At 54.9% G+C, this 16592-nt stretch overlaps 6 protein-coding genes across 6 annotated transcripts; 2 read left to right on the top strand and 4 right to left on the bottom strand.

The window, feature by feature from the left end:
* Window positions 1-455: 455 nt before the first annotated feature.
* On the top strand, window positions 456-2660 carry EsH8_II_000817 (sugar porter family MFS transporter; the record flags this gene model as incomplete). The annotated part of the gene is made up of 3 exons (XM_083264115.1): window positions 456-852; window positions 981-1799; window positions 1948-2660. 3 exons carry the CDS (start codon window positions 456-458, stop codon window positions 2658-2660), a joined length of 1929 nt encoding a protein of 642 aa, XP_083121437.1.
* An 810-nt stretch (window positions 2661-3470) lies between these two features.
* EsH8_II_000818 (uncharacterized protein) lies at window positions 3471-5462 on the bottom strand (the record flags this gene model as incomplete). Its single annotated transcript, XM_083264116.1, has 4 exons — window positions 3471-4414; window positions 4476-4578; window positions 4640-5118; window positions 5180-5462. The coding sequence occupies 4 exons, from the start codon at window positions 5460-5462 to the stop codon at window positions 3471-3473; spliced, it is 1809 nt and encodes a 602-aa protein (XP_083121438.1).
* A 1620-nt stretch (window positions 5463-7082) lies between these two features.
* EsH8_II_000819 (sphinganine-1-phosphate aldolase DPL1) lies at window positions 7083-8924 on the bottom strand (the record flags this gene model as incomplete). The annotated part of the gene is made up of 3 exons (XM_083264117.1): window positions 7083-8076; window positions 8129-8734; window positions 8824-8924. 3 exons carry the CDS (start codon window positions 8922-8924, stop codon window positions 7083-7085), a joined length of 1701 nt encoding a protein of 566 aa, XP_083121439.1.
* Window positions 8925-10739: 1815 nt separating this feature from the next.
* EsH8_II_000820 (galactosyl transferase GMA12/MNN10 family-domain-containing protein) lies at window positions 10740-11785 on the bottom strand (the record flags this gene model as incomplete). The annotated part of the gene is made up of 3 exons (XM_083264118.1): window positions 10740-10958; window positions 11010-11437; window positions 11491-11785. 3 exons carry the CDS (start codon window positions 11783-11785, stop codon window positions 10740-10742), a joined length of 942 nt encoding a protein of 313 aa, XP_083121440.1.
* A 1154-nt stretch (window positions 11786-12939) lies between these two features.
* On the bottom strand, window positions 12940-13896 carry EsH8_II_000821 (E3 ubiquitin-protein ligase MARCH; the record flags this gene model as incomplete). Its single annotated transcript, XM_083264119.1, has 1 exon — window positions 12940-13896. The coding sequence occupies one exon, from the start codon at window positions 13894-13896 to the stop codon at window positions 12940-12942; it is 957 nt and encodes a 318-aa protein (XP_083121441.1).
* A 625-nt stretch (window positions 13897-14521) lies between these two features.
* EsH8_II_000822 (proteasome core particle subunit alpha 2) lies at window positions 14522-15589 on the top strand (the record flags this gene model as incomplete). Its single annotated transcript, XM_083264120.1, has 5 exons — window positions 14522-14565; window positions 14615-14634; window positions 14720-14770; window positions 14821-15417; window positions 15471-15589. 5 exons carry the CDS (start codon window positions 14522-14524, stop codon window positions 15587-15589), a joined length of 831 nt encoding a protein of 276 aa, XP_083121442.1.
* Between the last annotated feature and the right edge of the window lie 1003 nt (window positions 15590-16592).

A 16592-nucleotide genomic window follows, 5' to 3' on the forward strand; every position in this document is an offset into this window, starting at 1 on the left:
TCCTTCCCACGTAGCGCGACGGGCGCAAACGGTCTTCCTGCCAGCTTGTGGCTCCAGTTTATTCAATATTCCCCCCTCTTCATCGACAAGTCCCGCGGTTCCTCCCCCGCGATCAAGTCTCGATCCCTGGTCTCCATACCCTCCACAAGGACCACCGTTTTAGCTTCTAACTTCCTGATGTCGTTCGAATTTGAAGCATGTGGAGAAGTCTCCACTTGCCGTATGGTTGTCCTCGAAAAGCCGATTCTTGGCCATGTTCCTGGATACTTAAGAAGTCAGGATGCTCCCAAGCCGGGAGGCTTACTTGGCTGTCTTGGAATGCCAATTATTCTGCTCCTTCTCCTCCATTTTCTCACTTTCAATCATCTTGCCAACCCTTAAAATTGCCTTGGCAGTGTTAGCTACCTCGCTCATCATCCCCCGCCGCCAAGTGCACAGCTGTTTTCCCCATCAATATGGCTTCGGATCCGAAGCGAGAAAAGATCGGCGACCGGTCATCGTCAGACCGGGCCGAGACCGAGTTTGCACACATGGACCATCCCGGGCGACCTTCCGAAGCCACAGCGGTTGATGAGGAAGAGAGAAGGCGGATCGAAGCATCTCACAAGCTGGACAACCCTCTGAGCGGCTTCACTCCTCAACAACTCGGCCAGATGGGTGAGGACTATTGCCAGAAACATGGTATCACCGACGAGCAAGACATCCGGGCCTTTCGCCTCGGCGCCATGATTGCTGGAAACATGAACAAGTACGACACTTTGACTGAGTTGACTGCCCAAGAACGCGCATCTCTGGATGGCGAGACCGCACACAAGTGGAGGAACCCAAAGATGCTGTACGCTGTTGTCGCAAGTTAGTTACCCTGTCCTATCATTTTTATTCGCTCTTGTCATTGTCACCTCACCGGCAGTGTTCGGTTATTGCAATGTGCTGTTTCTTTTACCTCATCGTGCAACGCTCAAGTCTGATGATATATGCAGTCTGCTCCTTCTGTGCCGTTGTTCAGGGAATGGATGAGACCGTCGTCAACGGCGCACAATCATTCTACAAGAAACAATTCGGTATCGGAGGAGACACCGAGCGAGACACCTGGCTGCTCGGCCTGACCAACTCGGCTCCGTACCTCTGCTGCGCTGTCATCGGCTGCTGGCTGACTGAACCCATGAACAAGGCCTTTGGTCGTCGTGGTACTGTCTTCATCTCATGTCTCATCTCCGCCCTGGCCTGTTTCTGGCAAGCGTTCACAAACTCATGGTGGCACATGTTCATCGCCCGCTTCGCTCTTGGTTTTGGCATTGGCCCCAAGTCGGCAACCACACCCATCTTTGCGGCCGAATGCTCGCCGCCTCGTCTTCGCGGCGCCCTGGTAATGCAATGGCAAGCATTTACTGCTTTCGGTATCGCTTTGGGTTACATTGCGGACTTGGCCCTCTACTACGTCCCAGATTCGAGCGGAATAGTCGGACTCAACTGGAGACTTATGATGGGAAGCGCCATGGTCCCAGCAGTTCTCGTTTGCGCATGCTGCTACCTGTGCCCGGAGTCCCCCCGGTGGTACCTGACCAAAAACCGTCACGTCGATGCCTATAAGGCCATGTGCCAGTTGCGCTTCGAAAAGCTTCAAGCCGCACGTGATCTCTTCTACGCCAATGCTCTCCTCGAGGCCGAGAAAGAGACGCAAGGCGTAGGAAAGCAAAACAAGATCAAAGAACTTATTACTGTAAGGAGGAACAGAAATGCAATGTTAGCATCACAAATATGCATGTTTATGCAACAATTTTGCGGGGTGAATGTAATCGGTAAGTGCATATTTCATGTTTAATACGATATTTTCAGCGCTTAAAGCCTCATAAGCACTTTTCGAAGTGCTGTAATCGGGGTTGAAAAGCACTTACACGAGGCTTCACTTGTTACCACAAGCCAAACAGATATACTGACATAATACAGCGTATTACAGCTCCGAGATTTTCTTGTCTGCCAATTTCTCTGAAGTTAGCGCATTGGCAGCATCCCTCGGCTTCGGCATTATCAACTTCGTTTTTGCGATCCCTGCCTTTTACACCATCGACACGTTTGGACGACGTAACCTATTACTGACGACATTCCCGTTGATGTCCATCTTCCTGTTCTTCACTGGCTTTTCCTTCTTCATCGAAACCAACCCTGCCAGGGTCGCCTGCATTGCCACGGGAATCTACCTCTTTGGCATGGTTTATTCACCCGGCGAGGGGCCTGTGCCTTTTACCTATTCGGCAGAAGCATATCCCTTATACATCCGCCCCATTGGTATGTCTCTCGCGACGGCAACGACATGGTTCTTCAACTTTGTCCTCGCAGTCACCTGGCCGTCGCTGCAACAAGCCTTCACACCCCAGGGAGCATTCAGCTGGTACGCTGCCTGGAACATCGTCGGCTTCTTCCTGGTCCTGTTCTTCGTTCCGGAGACCAAGGAGAAGACCCTCGAGGAGCTCGACGCCGTCTTCAGCGTGCCCATGAGGAAGTTTGCGAGGTACGGACTAGCGCAGTTTGTCTACTTTGGCCGCCGCTTCGTGTTCCGGCAGAACGTGTCGCCACCGGCCGTGCCGCATAACAATGCGGTGCAGTATCACGACAACCAGTTCAAGCAGGAGAAGGAGCACAACCCCACTGCCCGTGTATAATGACGATGTCTGGATCATGACGGGCCCCGCGAGGGCTGCTCGTTAATTTTGGAGGATGTCAATTGTGTAGGACGCGGGTTGTATAAATATATATAATGCGATGTCATTGGGTTTTAGCAAGAAATGTTTGGATATAATGAACAAAAGTTGTTAGTAATGACCAGTTGTAGTCTTGTTTTGAAGTCTGTGACGCCAATTAAGTCTCCTGGCACATGTGGGAAGTTCGAGAAACTCAGCAGTAACAGAAAACGGCACAGAGACCTGCTTGGTCTCGAAATCCTTCTCGCCGCCATTTTCTTGGTTAGTGGCCGGGTGGCCAAGTAGGCGAGACTTGATTCTCCGTACCGTAGCTCTCTCCCTCGTTCAAAGTTCACGTTCGCATCCTGCCAAGTATTGGGAGTCTCTCGCAAGCACAAAATTGAATTCCTAGTCATCGTCGTCGTCGTTGAAGGTTCGCAGAATAGCCGCCAAGTAAATGTATCCCGGCAAAAGAAAACACCACACCCCCCTTTTTCTCTTCTTCTTTCTCATCATCACATTCTATTCATGCTCTGACAGAAATGAGCAGGCCCGCCATGCTCCTGATCCATCGTCCCGCTCAGACTTCAAAACGAGCTGACAAGACCCCATTCATTCATCCCTGAGCCCCTATACCGCCGAGATCACAAAGGAGACGTTCGTTAATCATAAGCGTTACACTTCATCCAAGATCATCCCTCACAGAAACACAAACACACATCCTACACCCAACCGCTCTCTTACAATCTAGAAAGAAAAAACACAAGAGAAAATCTTACACCAGGGCACCAGTCAACGAAACGAGCGGTGGGACCCCGCGTCGACGGACGAGCCCCTCCCGCTCGAAGACTCTCGCCGGGTGTACAGCTCCCCCCACGTAGGGCCCCTGTCCACGCCCGCATCCCGCCGCCCGAAGCCAGGAGACCTCGGCGACTCCTCCCTCGAGTCCGACCCTCTGCCCTCCCGCCGCGGGTACACGCCGTAGTTGTTGGCATCGGCCCCCCGCATGTCGTACGGGGAAGATGGCGAGCCGGCGTGGTGCTGCGAGATGGCGGGGAGCGAGGCGCTGTAGCGGTTCGTGGGGGGCGGGCTCCGCTTCCTCTGCGGCACCGAGTGTCGTCCCATCGGCGGGGGAGGGAGGTCGCGATGTCTGGGCAGCGAGGCGCCGCCGTCGGAGTAGGCGCGCGGAAGCCGCGCGGGGTGCGGCTCGGGGCGGTGACTTCCGCGGTCGTATGTGTTTGACCGGCGTGGGACGGACACGGGACGCCCGAGGTCGCCACTGCCCGGTCGTCGGAAGCTCGTGTTAGCCTCGGGGAGCCGCACGACGTCGTGGGAGGGACCGTGTCTGGCTCGCGGGATGGCAGGGAGAGGCGGCGTGGCGTCCTCGAGGCAGTCCCAGATTGCCTCGTCGAGGATCTTGCGGACTTTATTGTCGTGGGACTCGGGGAAGAGGTGCCTTGACAGCTGCCTGGGTAGCCTCTCGGCTTTACCTCCGGACAGGGGCCCGTCGGCGTTGATGGGCAGCCCGGACACGACAGCATGCAGGCGGCGAGCCTCCGAGTCGGGGTACGCGAGGATATTGCTGACCATCCACTTGGCAAAGCCAATAGGGGTCAAGCCGGGAACGTTAGGGTGAGACCGGGGCGAGCCCTGGACGAGGTGGTACTGGCAGTCCAGGTCCTGGTACAGGAACTCGATTCTCTCCAGTGCGTCCTTGGAACGCGACGCAAATACATCTGGGCGATTTATTAGCGCCTGCCACTTATGCCTTGTGCTGTCTTGCTAGGGTCGCCTCACCTTCGTATTGGAACCTCTCGGGCTCTATCTTGTATTTCGTGTACAGAAGCAGCATCTTGTCAGGGGTGACAACTAGAGTTTCTGAAGGACCAAACTCCGCCATCTGGAAAAAAGCGTCAGCTATCCGGAACGAAGCCCGAGACGAAGAAGTAGCGTAATCATACCATGAAGTTGGCTAAGCCCCTGAGGACCGTGTTGAGCCGCTGGGTAGGGAACCCCTCGGAGTCGAACAGCATCCCCCACGCCTTGTCGACACTGCTGAACTCGAATTGTGGCACGGCGGCAAGGGGAGAGACCGATTCCGGCTGCGGGTCGACGCGAGGTGGGTTGTGGATAACCGGCGGACGGCTGCTCCGGAAGTGCACAGCTCTCGGCTGGGAGTTGGTCGATGGACTGCGTTGCGTTGAAGGCGCAGGCTCCGATACTGGCTCCGGCGCCAACTTTGCATAGGAAGTCTCTGGGCTTCTCTCCTTAGGCGAAGAGGCCTTGGGTGCACTGAGCACCTCAACCACCGAGGGCGGCGGGCTAGGGTACGCGGCCGTGAAGACAGAGTCCTGACTGGACAAGGGGGAAAAGCATGGCGATTTGGCGGGAGAGTCGGTCTCGCTGTTCTTCAGGTGGGCGTCATTGGCGGCTTGGGCGACTATATCGACAGTCAGTGGACGATACATCGCCTTTGGCAGCTGGATTAAGAAGTAACCCACATTCTTCCTTGATAATCTTTCGAAACTCTTCCAACATATCGGACGACATGCTGCCAAGTCTATCGCGGGACCGAGAGAGGAGGGTCTCCATGGCCACGCCGGGAGGGACTTGCTGCTCATCCGCATCATCCCCGCGACCATGGCCTTTCTTTTGTTCCCAGTCGTACCCCCAAGTGGGCGATATCTCCTCCGGCTCCGGGTTTGTGGAGCCCCCCGGCATAGTCCAGTTGGTGGTGGTGTTCAGCTTCGGCCGAACAGCCTTGTGAGCCGGCGCGGTAGTCATGACTGCTGTAGGCTGCCTGCCGATATGCCAACTTCCGAAACACACTAGACGGTCGTGCAAGACAAACAGAAGGGGAGGAAGCTGCGATTGGATCGCCGGTGCAGTGGTGGTGGCAGCATCAATCCAGCAAAAACAGATGAAGGTGACCAAACCCAGGGCGAGATGGAGCAGAGCATGCGGGAACAGTTATAGGCCCATTTCCTTCTCGGTCTCAGAAAAGGGTCACCGAGGGCAGCTCCCCAATGAGGCGATGGCAACTATCTCCCTCGCGTCAGGTGGGTTGATAAGGTGCACGATAAATATGAGAGCGACCAGCGGAGGCGACACCAGAAATGGCATTAGTGAAGCGGGAAACTGCATTTTCGGGATGCGAGGGAGAAGAAATATGGACGTTTCTCCAAAGGGAAACCCGCCCTGGTTGAGGCAGGCTGCACGGTGCTTCGTACAAAGTAGCCGGGCGAAAGGTGGTGTAGAGCCACACAAAGTTGCCTTCTTCCTGTCGTGCACCTGCTCCAACGAGGTCGATCCCTGTCCCATTGGGCCGCAACTATAATGTCAAAGCCCGTACGCATCATCATATCAGGGTGCTTCGATGCGCCACTGCGGCCAGCGAGATGAAAGACGGATTTTGTCGATTCTCCCGCCAAAGCCACCCGGGGTATGCCCTCATCCGACAAACGCGATGACATGCGGGTGGTTTCGACTTTGAGGCCCACAAGCGTCCGGGAGGCTGAAAGGTTGATTCCCCCTCGGACGAAAAACCTTGGCCATTCTCATCCTCGTTGTTTCGAGTTGCAGTTCTAGTCATGTCCTGTGTCTCTCCGGCGCATTTTCGAACCAATTTGCGTTGGACAACCAAGTCATGGGACTCAGGTGTTTGTTTGCTGGCCGGCAGTCAGCAGCGCTCGCAATCATGGTGTCCTCGAAGCGTGTGGCGGTGCCACGAGAAGGTACCCGATAAGACGCGGGCTTCAGCCTGAGATGAGCGGTTTGGGGCCCCCTTCAGCTGTTGTGGAGAAGCCTTGAGGGGTGGGATCCTGCATGAAAGGCGCAGAGGGACAAAATGTGGAATCATCATCATGGGCGGTCCCCGGGACTGGGCCGTAACTTCCGGGACAGTGCGGTAAGGCGCCCACCGGAAATGGTTCGCATGTCCGCGCGGCAGGCCGCATTTTTTAATACCGATCCCCGACATCGCCCAGGCGGTTGTTCCGTATGTCGGCAAATAGTGATCGGAGCGGCAGTGCTGAGGCAAGCCTACCACGCGTCGTCTAAACAGAAATAAACGTCTCCAATGTGATTGTGAGTTGAGACAACCCGAACCCGTTGAAATGGTCTACGAACTCAGCATGTCTTGAACTGGTGGGGGCGTGCCGTCGCGCCGTCCCGCCCTCGAGCAAAATGCAAGTGGGCGAACGCAACGGACCAATCCATGTGAAGCGTGGCAGTCTTCCTCGGATCAGCAGTGCAGACTAGCGAAATCGTCGGGTGACGCTTATAAGACGCAGATGAGATTTATATGTTTCACTGTTATATGTTTTTGGGGCTTTGTCCACCCCGGATCAAGATCAAATGCTCCCCATCCTATGCACTTTCAAAACTCCCCAACGCATTTTCCACTCACGCTTTGTACAACAGGTCCAAGAAACCATTGGCCAAATCAACAACCACGCTCTTGTTCGGCAGAGATCCAGCAACACCATACAAAGCAGCCGAGTCACCGACAGCCTTACCCTTGAGTCCCTTGCCCTCCACGACGCGCACCCTCTCCTTCTCCTTCTCAGCCTCAACAACGGCCTCGAGGTCCGCCAAAAGCTTCTCGTAGACCTTGGTGATGGGCAGGGTGACAGCGATGTGGATGGCGGGAGGGCTTTGCAGGGCGTTCAGGTGCCAACCCTTCTCCGACATGCCGTCGGCAATGTCGTAGATGTTGAGGTTCTTGGCGGTGAAGGCAACCACGGAGACGAGGGGCTTGCCCATAATCTCCAGCTCATTTTCGAGAGCCGGTGTTTCGCGGATCTTCTCGGCAATCTTCTTGGCAGTTCCCACAATCTTGACGCAAGCCTCAATGTAGCCTGCCTCGCCGACCTTCATCAAACTGGCCCAGCATCCGGCAATCAGAGCGCCCGGACGAGAACCGGCCATACCAGGGGAGCCGTAGACACCGCCAGACCAATCCGGCGACACGTAGTACTGGTACTTGCGGAGTTCCGCTGACCTGTACAAGACGGTAGAGTTGCCCTTGGGGGCGAATCCGTACTTGTGCGTATCGCAGCTGATGCTGGTGACGCCCTTGAGACGGAAGTCGAACAGCTCAGTCTCGAAACCGGCCTTGTCCAAGAAGGGGACCATGAAGGAGCCGAGGCAGCAGTCGACGTGCATGCACAGCTTCTTCTTGAAAGCCAACTTGGACAGGGCGCTGATGTCATCGATGATACCGTGGGGAAAGTTGGGCGCGGAGCCAACCAGCAGGACGGTGTTGCTGTTGATCAGGCGGGAGACGGCGCGGACATCGACTTGGTAGGCAGGAGCAGGGCATGCAACGTAGTGGATCTTGATCTTGAAGTAGTCGCCGGCCTTGCGGAACGCCGTGTGGGCGGTTTCGGGCAAGATCCTGAGGCAGGTCAGTGCGAAAACCCCGAGACGGGGTATCGGAGGGAACGTACATTTCAGGCTCAGTAATACCCTTCTCGAAGTATCCCCTTTGGCGTGCGCCCAAGCAGGCCATCAAAATACTGTCGGTACCACCGCTGGTGGTGGCACCGGCTGCACCGGGAGGAGCGTTGAACATGGAGAGCACCATGGAGACAACCTCGGCCTCCATCTTCCTCACGCCGGGGAAAACATCCGGATGGATGGGGTTGGCGACGGTAAACTTGCCGAAAGCCTCGGTCTGGAGCTTAAGAAGCTCCTCCTCACCGTGATAGACGGCGCCAGAGACGTAACCGTCCTCCCATCTTGTGTGGTCCATGTTTGCCAGAGTGTCGAGCTCCTTCCTAATGTCGTCTTCGGATAAACCCTCCTTCGGGAGAGTAAGGTATCGGGTGAGGTTCGCGGGGATCATCTTCGCCTGCAGCTTCGCCATGGTCTCGTTGACCTGCTTCTGGACCTGGCCGCGAACACCGGGGGCGCGCAGGAAGTAGCCGTACAGGACTCTGCGGATGTCAATGTAGAGCTCGACGATGCTGCCGATCAGGCCGCGGCCCTTGAGCTTGAGGAACGTCTTGCGCGTCCATCGCCATACGAAGAGGAAGAATATGATGTTGCGCAGCCTAGAGCGAGTGGGAACATGGTGGTTAGCCGCAGCCGAGGCACTCCGGGCGGGATGCCGAAAGGGGAACGGGAGGCATTGGCGACTTACAAGTCGACGTTCAAGACCAGCAGCGGACTGGCTTGCCGGGTGCGCTTGACGTGATTCAAGCTCTCGCGCAAGCTGGCGGGAATGCGGGAACTGCCGGGCATCTTGTCTGTCGTCGTTGAAGCTCGGCGCGGTGGGGTATAGGTGCACGACAACAGGAACAGAGGGGAGGCGAGTGACGGAAGCCAATGGGGGTGGATGCGAATGTATTATATAAACGGGGAGAAGAAGAGAAGGCGACTGGGGGGTCAAGGAAAATAATTGGAGACGCAATTAGCAAGAATGGGGAATTGGGAGGTTCCGACGTTAGCAACACCAGCAAAAGAGCATCGCCGGCCCGGAACCCAAAGAAACTAGACACGACCTAGAGCACTAAGCACAGCTAACGCAGAATCCCAGACAGCAGAAAACCGTGGGGCATGGCCGCTTCTTGATTATTTCTTAGCGCCGTTTACCCCTGTCGTTCCGGCCAAGGTACTTTCTGGAGGGTTTCCTTCCCGGGGAATTTGCCGCCATCCGGGCAATCACATGCGCCACTCCAGGCCAGAATGGCCCTGTTCCCCACGGTGTTCATGGCCGCTGGCTGCAGCGGTCACACCCTTCGGGGTAAGCCAGTTTGCAGGGGGTGTTTGAGGGCGGGCCAGGACAGGGCGCACTGAGCACGGCTTTGACGTGCAGTGTCCAAGGTGGAGTGTCAGTGACGAACACCACCTCGGGCCCAAGTGGGATGCATCACCGCTCGGCCTGCCTGCCATCTCATCACGGCGGCCGATATGTCACAAGATAAATACTAACCTCGAACCTCGAACCCGGCCGATTGGGCAGTATGCCCGATGTGCACATGACTCTCTGTCTGGATCGCCAGATTTGCTGCGGCCCACCCGCTACCCAGGCCACATCATTAGTCGCAGTGCACCACCCTCCCAACTTCTGTGATAACACAATGCGTTATCTGTGAAAGATCGTCTGTCCGCGGACTGCCCGGAGCAGAGACCCACCATAGCGGGGCGTCGGGCCCGCGGGCGCCCGTCAACCGGCTCGACCTCCCCGAGTCCGCCCGCCAACATCTCTATCAATGAGTGGTGCTGTGTCTGCGTCTTAACACCTATAGTATCTGATCATGCGGCGAAAGTTTGGCTTGATGATCATACCAAATGGAGACCCCAATAACCAGATATCCTTGTGTGGAGGAGGAAAAAAGCTTGTCTCGAACGTCACGCTTGGCCTTCGCTGCGTCACATCTTCAGCGTCCACATCCCGGCTCCAAGCGGATCCAAGGCGGCCGTTCGGGGCGTCGACATTAGCGGATGACAACCTTGCAGCCGCATCTCAGTCGTGCACCAACGGATTTTCAACTACTGCGTAGCATTTGCCTGATTGGCTGTTGAACAAGGCGTCTTCCCTGTCCAAGTCGGCAATTAAACAAGGCTGTGCACTAAAATACCATAATGAGTTGCGTGGTGGGCCGGTGGAGACGTGTGCCTTCATCGCTGCAGACGACCAAGTCTATGGCCACAGGTATGACGTGGGAATACAGTCCATTAGCACCCGCGCCCTGGCATAATCGCCATCTATCAGCCTGATATATAAAACACAAGAAGCCTCGAGCCTTCCGTCATCAGTGCGTCGTCATCTCGAAAGGGGGCCAAGAAAAACAATACATCCTGCATGAGCGCCATCTGAGTGGCCCATGCAACCAGGCAAAGCCTCCAAAGCTCGCAGGCATCTTTCAGTTAGCTCCGTATAAAATGCCCCGTGAAGAATCTGCCCCGATACACCAAAAATGAATAAACGCCCTCGTCCAGCTCTTGTACACTTGAAATGCCGAGTTTATGTTCCCCGGAGAATTAAAACGCCTCGAGTACACATCGTGCCTACGTCTTTTCGTGGGGCCGACCCTGGCTCGTCTTTTTGTTGATTTATTGCGCTTTGAACGCCGTATGCCACTTCGTATTGTAACTGCCCAGCTCTTCCTCGCAAGCCCGTTCTCCAGTCTTGGTGCATCCGGGAGCGCGGACGACGAATTCGCCGTCCTTGAATATCTCACCCTTGTCGTATCTATTGTATGAGTTGAACGTGTTTTGCGGCACGATGGCTAGCTTTGAAAGAACGGTAGGGTGCCACTGGACGACGTGCTCCTACCAAGGCGGTTAGCAGTGGACGTTGTGAGGCGCAGAAGGTCAACCTACCAAGGCATGCCCTTCAGCCTTCTGGAAGTTGTAGCTCCGGTACAGAGGATCAAACCACGTGTCAATGAAGAACTTTGCCCATTCCCCGTTCCGCACGAAGAAGCTGCCAGAAGACAGGCCTTCTCTGTCTTGGGTCAGGACGAAATCAATATCGTCGCCCTTCAGATGAGGGAAAGTCTTAATAACACTATCCGGCGGCACGACAGGGTGGTCCCTGATCATCAAGTTGTCGAGTTTGTCCGACTTCAATACGAGGCTCTCCAGAGACAATTCAGGATTCATTATGTAAGAGTCCTGGTCGAGGTACCAGAGCCATCCGGCTTCGGGGAACTTCGTAATGGCGTGCCTTAATGAGACCACTTTGTTCCATGACGCCGGCGAGCCACTGAGGTCGTAATCGCCCGTTTTCGCAAACATGACCTCGTACCCTGAACAAAGACCGTTAGCATCGTCGGTAGCAAAAGGACCAGTTCATTCGTACCATGTAGCTGCGCATATTGTTTCCTGTTTTCACGAATGCTCGATATGTAATTTTTGCTGTAGTTCTCCTCGTCCAATACCGTCACTATCACCACGGGCGGGACTCCAGATGGCGCTCGAGGACCACTAGGCGACTTGAAGATTCCTGAAAGAAGGTACAGAAGCCCCAGGAACGCAAGGATGCCCGCCGCGATGGTCTTTAGCCTGCTGCGTCGAAGGAGCGGTGGTATCCTCGATGACCTCGCCTTGAAGGGAGGCGGGTTGGAGCTCTTCCGTGGTGGGTATGCGAAATGCATCGTGTCGAGTTGGTCGGTTAGTTCCAAGGGAGGGACCCGTTGGTTCGCGCTCGAACGAGTTGTCGCGATGGACCGGCGTCGAAAGCCGCTGACTCAAAATCTCGGAATGACGATCGTTTTGGACAAGTTTCGTCGGCTGTCGAACACGAGACCAGATGCTGACTGTGGCCGTTGCGACTAGAGGCTTGGCAGAGAAAGGAGGGAAAAGCGACAGCGAGTCTCGTAGGCCGAAGGGGATTCGTGAAGCTTCATCCAAAGAGGCGCATAACGTCGAGTACTTGAGCAGTCTGGGCGACAACTTACAGAGCACAGATTTTGAGAGCGAACGGGTTGTGCAAGGGTGAGTGCGGCCGGCCGAAGTACGATTGCTGAACACGAACTCGAAGGCATCGCTTCGTTTAATTCGAGGTCCACTTTGGGAACATTAGCTCTTGACCTCATCTTGGTCGCGCAATGATTGGCCCAAGCGGCAGAATTATTGTCCGATCGGGCGATCCCTGGGCCCTGGGCCCCTCCTTCCCAGGGTTGTAGTGATGCCCCACGATCAAGCAGCTGTCATCTACCTATGGGCTGCGGGGTGTCAATGACGCCGCAATGGCTGACTGAGCGCCATGCCCCGTTCTTTAGATACCGAAATAACAGACCCAGTGAACTTCTGAACTGATGTTAATCAAGTACAGAAACGGAAAAAGACCATATTGGGAACGGGTGCGTAAACAAGAAGGTTTGTATTTCTAGATCACTCAATGCCAGTTCCATCCCGACATACACGCTCAACATTTCGTAGAAAGTCAGCCACATTCAGCCACACTCAAGAAGAGTTATGTGTATCAGCCTGCGCGTTTGCCAACTCAAAAGAGATTGAGAGTTGTCATCGGCTTTGATCAAACTGACAGAAAGTCAACTGATTTAAAGCAATCTGACGTCTTCCGCTTGTCCAGAATGGGCCTGACCAAAACGGTCAGATCCAAGGACAGTACGGTGACTTGATCTCTGCACACAGACTAGTTGACACGATATGGAAGAGAATCTTCGAGGCAACTTAAGAGTGTGCAGGGTGAGCATCATCAGTATACAAGGCACATGGCGCGTCAAGCGGTGTCTGTTTCTTCAACGATAACAGCCGTTCGCATTGTCCAAGTGTCCGCCCTACGTTAGTCTTCCTTCTTGACATCTTCATCCTCATCATCGTCACCACCAACATCGAATACCCTGTCGCTCGCGCGTTGCAACGCAGATGCACTGAACTTTCTCACGCCCTTCCAGACACCCCACATGAAGGTCGCAGCACCAAAGAGGACAAGACCCATATTGATGTTCTCAACTCGCGCGCGTCCAGTCCCTCCGCGACGGCCAGTCGTACCAAGGATACCGCTGGATCGAACTTGCCACCACTGCCAAGGTGTCAAAGCGAAGAAAGACTTCAAGGCCCCGAGCAGGCCGAGGGAAAAGAACCCCTTGAAGAAGTGTTCTAGCCATGTCCCAGGCGGCTCAGGTACGGGTTCCTGAATCGCTTCGATATCGTCGAGCACATTTGCAACTGTGTCGGCAATTGCGCCCATGGGATCATACCAGACGTTCAGAATTGGGTCGGCGACAAACCCAAGGACGAACACCGAGATGACGAAGATGGAAATAGTCAGCAAGATCTGCGCAAAGGTGCTCTGCAGACGATTCGCCCAAGATAATCGCTCCAGCTTGTACTGGTAACCACAGGTGGGACATGCGAAGAAGTTCCGTGTGGCTGTCGAGTCGGCGTATCTCCATGCTTGCAAGCAGCCCTCGTGGACGTAGCGCTGAGACCCCTTGCACTTGCATGGTGAGATGAGTCGTCCAGACTCGGCGTCCTCGGATTTGTAGATCGGTCGTGGCCTGGTGTTCATGAACCCACTCATGACTGTTGGTTCCTCAAAGGTAGGATGGACCACCTCGAAGCATATGCGGCATGTCCGCGGACCATAATATCTTTGTTTGGGCGGGGGTTGAGGCTGCTCCTCATTCTGGTTTGCAGACTCGCTGGGCTGCGGCGTCTCGGATCCGTCGGCTTGGGAGTGGCCCTGCCCCTTTGGAAGGTCAGACGGCCAACTCCACTGGGGCCTCGCTGAATCCATGGTGAGAAGTAAACAGAGCGCAATTGATTGACAATCTGGAGGGTTGCGACGCTCTCCGAGTACTGAGCTATCCGAGCCGTAAGGTTTGGAGGGGCTCTTGACTGTGAAAGGGAAAGCAACGAAAAGCGCAGAACTTGACTGAAATGACGGTAGACTCGGGAATTGGTTCTTGGCCCAACTTGACCCGATGTGACAGCACCTACATGACAGGAATTAGCGTAGGCAATGTAAGCACGTTGCCATCTGTCCTTTCGAAGATGGTGCCAAGCAAATGCGATCGATCTTGGACGGAGGTCATAGGACGAGTAGCGAGGTGAAAAGAATATTCTAGCACCGCTTTATTCTGAGCTGTCTTGGGGTGGTCATAGCTTCTTACCTCGTCTAATTATGTCAGCAATCACACCCCGGATCAATACCTTGACCGATAAAGTCACGTGCTTTCACTTCCCCAGGCGGCGTAGCCCAGACGGCCTGGCAGCTTGACGCGGCGCGAGTTGCCTAGGAGGGAGAGCTTCGTAGCTCCGACAGCCTCACCTCGTTTGACCGCAGCCAACCCACCTTCCCTTCTCTCCGTCACCATAATCCTAGGATACACATTTCGACCGCACAGTTCAACAGTCAAGCAATGGCCGACCGCTACTCCTTCTCGCTGACGACATTCTCGCCCAGGTACGCCGGTCCATCGATTGTATGACGTTCGTATGCTAACTTGGTGCAGCGGCAAGCTGGTTCAGATCGGTATGCTTTGACATTACCCCTCCATCGACAATTCGCTACAAATAAGAGCTCCGATCCACGAAAACAGAAGCTGACATTTCTCCAGAGTATGCTCTGAATGCCGTCAACCAGGGTGTCACCGCCCTTGGTATCAAAGGCAAGCTCGCCTTGCCCCTCCCGCCACGACCCCATGCTAACCCTCCCAAGCCACCAACGGTATCGTCCTTGCGACCGAGAAGAAGTCATCATCGCCCCTTGCCGACCCCAGTTCGCTGTCCAAGATCAGCCTCGTCACCCCCAACATCGGAATGGTGTACTCAGGCATGGGCCCCGATTACAGAATATTGGTGGACAAGGCTCGCAAGGTGTCACACACCGGCTACAAGCGCATCTACAACGAGTACCCGCCCACGCGGATATTGGTGCAAGATGTTGCCCGTGTGATGCAGGAGGCGACCCAATCCGGCGGTGTTCGACCTTACGGCGTCAGCTTGCTCATTGCTGGCTGGGATGAGGGCATCCTGCCCGAGGACGAGACCGAGACCAAGGAAGGCGAGGAGAAGAAGCCCACCGGCAAGACCGGCGGCACTCTGAAGGGCGGCCCCATGCTCTACCAGGTTGACCCCTCTGGAAGTTATTTCCCATGGAAGGCAACGGCGATTGGCAAGAGTGCCACGTCCGCCAAGACATTCCTGGAGAAGAGATACACGGAGGGCCTGGAACTCGAAGACGCTGTGCATATTGCGCTGCTCACGCTCAAGGAGACCATTGAAGGAGAGATGAACGGCGAGACTATTGAGATTGGTAAGTCCTTGAAGCCTGCGACGTGGCAGACGATTGTCTAATTTGAGGCTTAGGTATCGTTGGACCCCCGGCGGACCACTTGCTCGGAATCGATGGTGTTGAGGGCGCCAAAGGCCCTCGCTTCAGGAAGCTCAGTCCTCAGGAAATCGAGGACTATCTTACGAACTTGTAATTCCCTCCAACGACTGGAACGGTCTTGCCTTGTATCATAGAACAGCATAGAGACATGGGGAGCACAGAGGAACTCCGAGCTCTAGAATCAATGGATGACCTGCAATGATGACGCGATGCAAATGGGTGCATTGGTGAATCCCCCTGGCCACCTCAAGCTTACGTTTAGCTGTTGCTCGCTCAAAAATAGCCAAAACCCCTATTGGTCTACAGGGCAACGGTCTGGACCGAAAGGGAAAGTGCTCGCTTATACTAGCGACATCGGCTTGAATCGAGGTGAACAATAGGAAGCTCCCATTGTGAGCCGAGCGGGGGAATTGCCAACTATAGATAGTAATTGAGGCGCCGCATATCAGGCACCAGCTGCAGAACGGTTGTCGGCCGCCTCTCTGGAAGACGTTATTGGATTTTGGAGACTTGAAACCCCCGATTGGAGCTGTGCCGCAACAACGCAGGTTGTTTGTTCACATGATGGCCCCGTTTGACTCCATGTGCAGACTGATCGTCGCCCGTACTTGTAATGCCCGACATTTGGTAGATGACACTCTACCAGGGAAATCTACTGTTATCTGGAGCGACCGGGGTCATTAAGCTAGGTCCCTATGGACACTTTGTTCATTGGAGCAGGTTACCGGTACATGAGGGTGGCGCAGCTAAGCAACTTCAACGTTTCGGCTTGCAACCCCCCCCAATCCCTCCACCAGCACGGATCTATGTAGGGTGAATGAGACCAGATGTTTAAGCCAAAACCGCAACTATGCCCGACATCACAACGGGAAATTCATGCGAGCGATGGTGCATTACCATGCTGTATGATGGAAGTCGACCGAATTGACCCAGTTATTGACGCACTTCGCCACACTTCATTTCAGTTGGCAAGGGGGGAGCAACATGACGCCCTAACGTTTGACTCTGTCGACTCCAAAATGGCCATATTTATGCTTACAAACTGAGTGGCCAGGTGGCCGAAAAAGGGAAGCTTACAAGACCAGCCGAGTGTGGCT

The sequence above is a fragment of the Colletotrichum jinshuiense genome, chromosome 2 (assembly GCF_051148585.1).
Source record: "Colletotrichum jinshuiense chromosome 2, complete sequence".
NCBI lineage: Eukaryota > Fungi > Ascomycota > Sordariomycetes > Glomerellales > Glomerellaceae > Colletotrichum > Colletotrichum jinshuiense.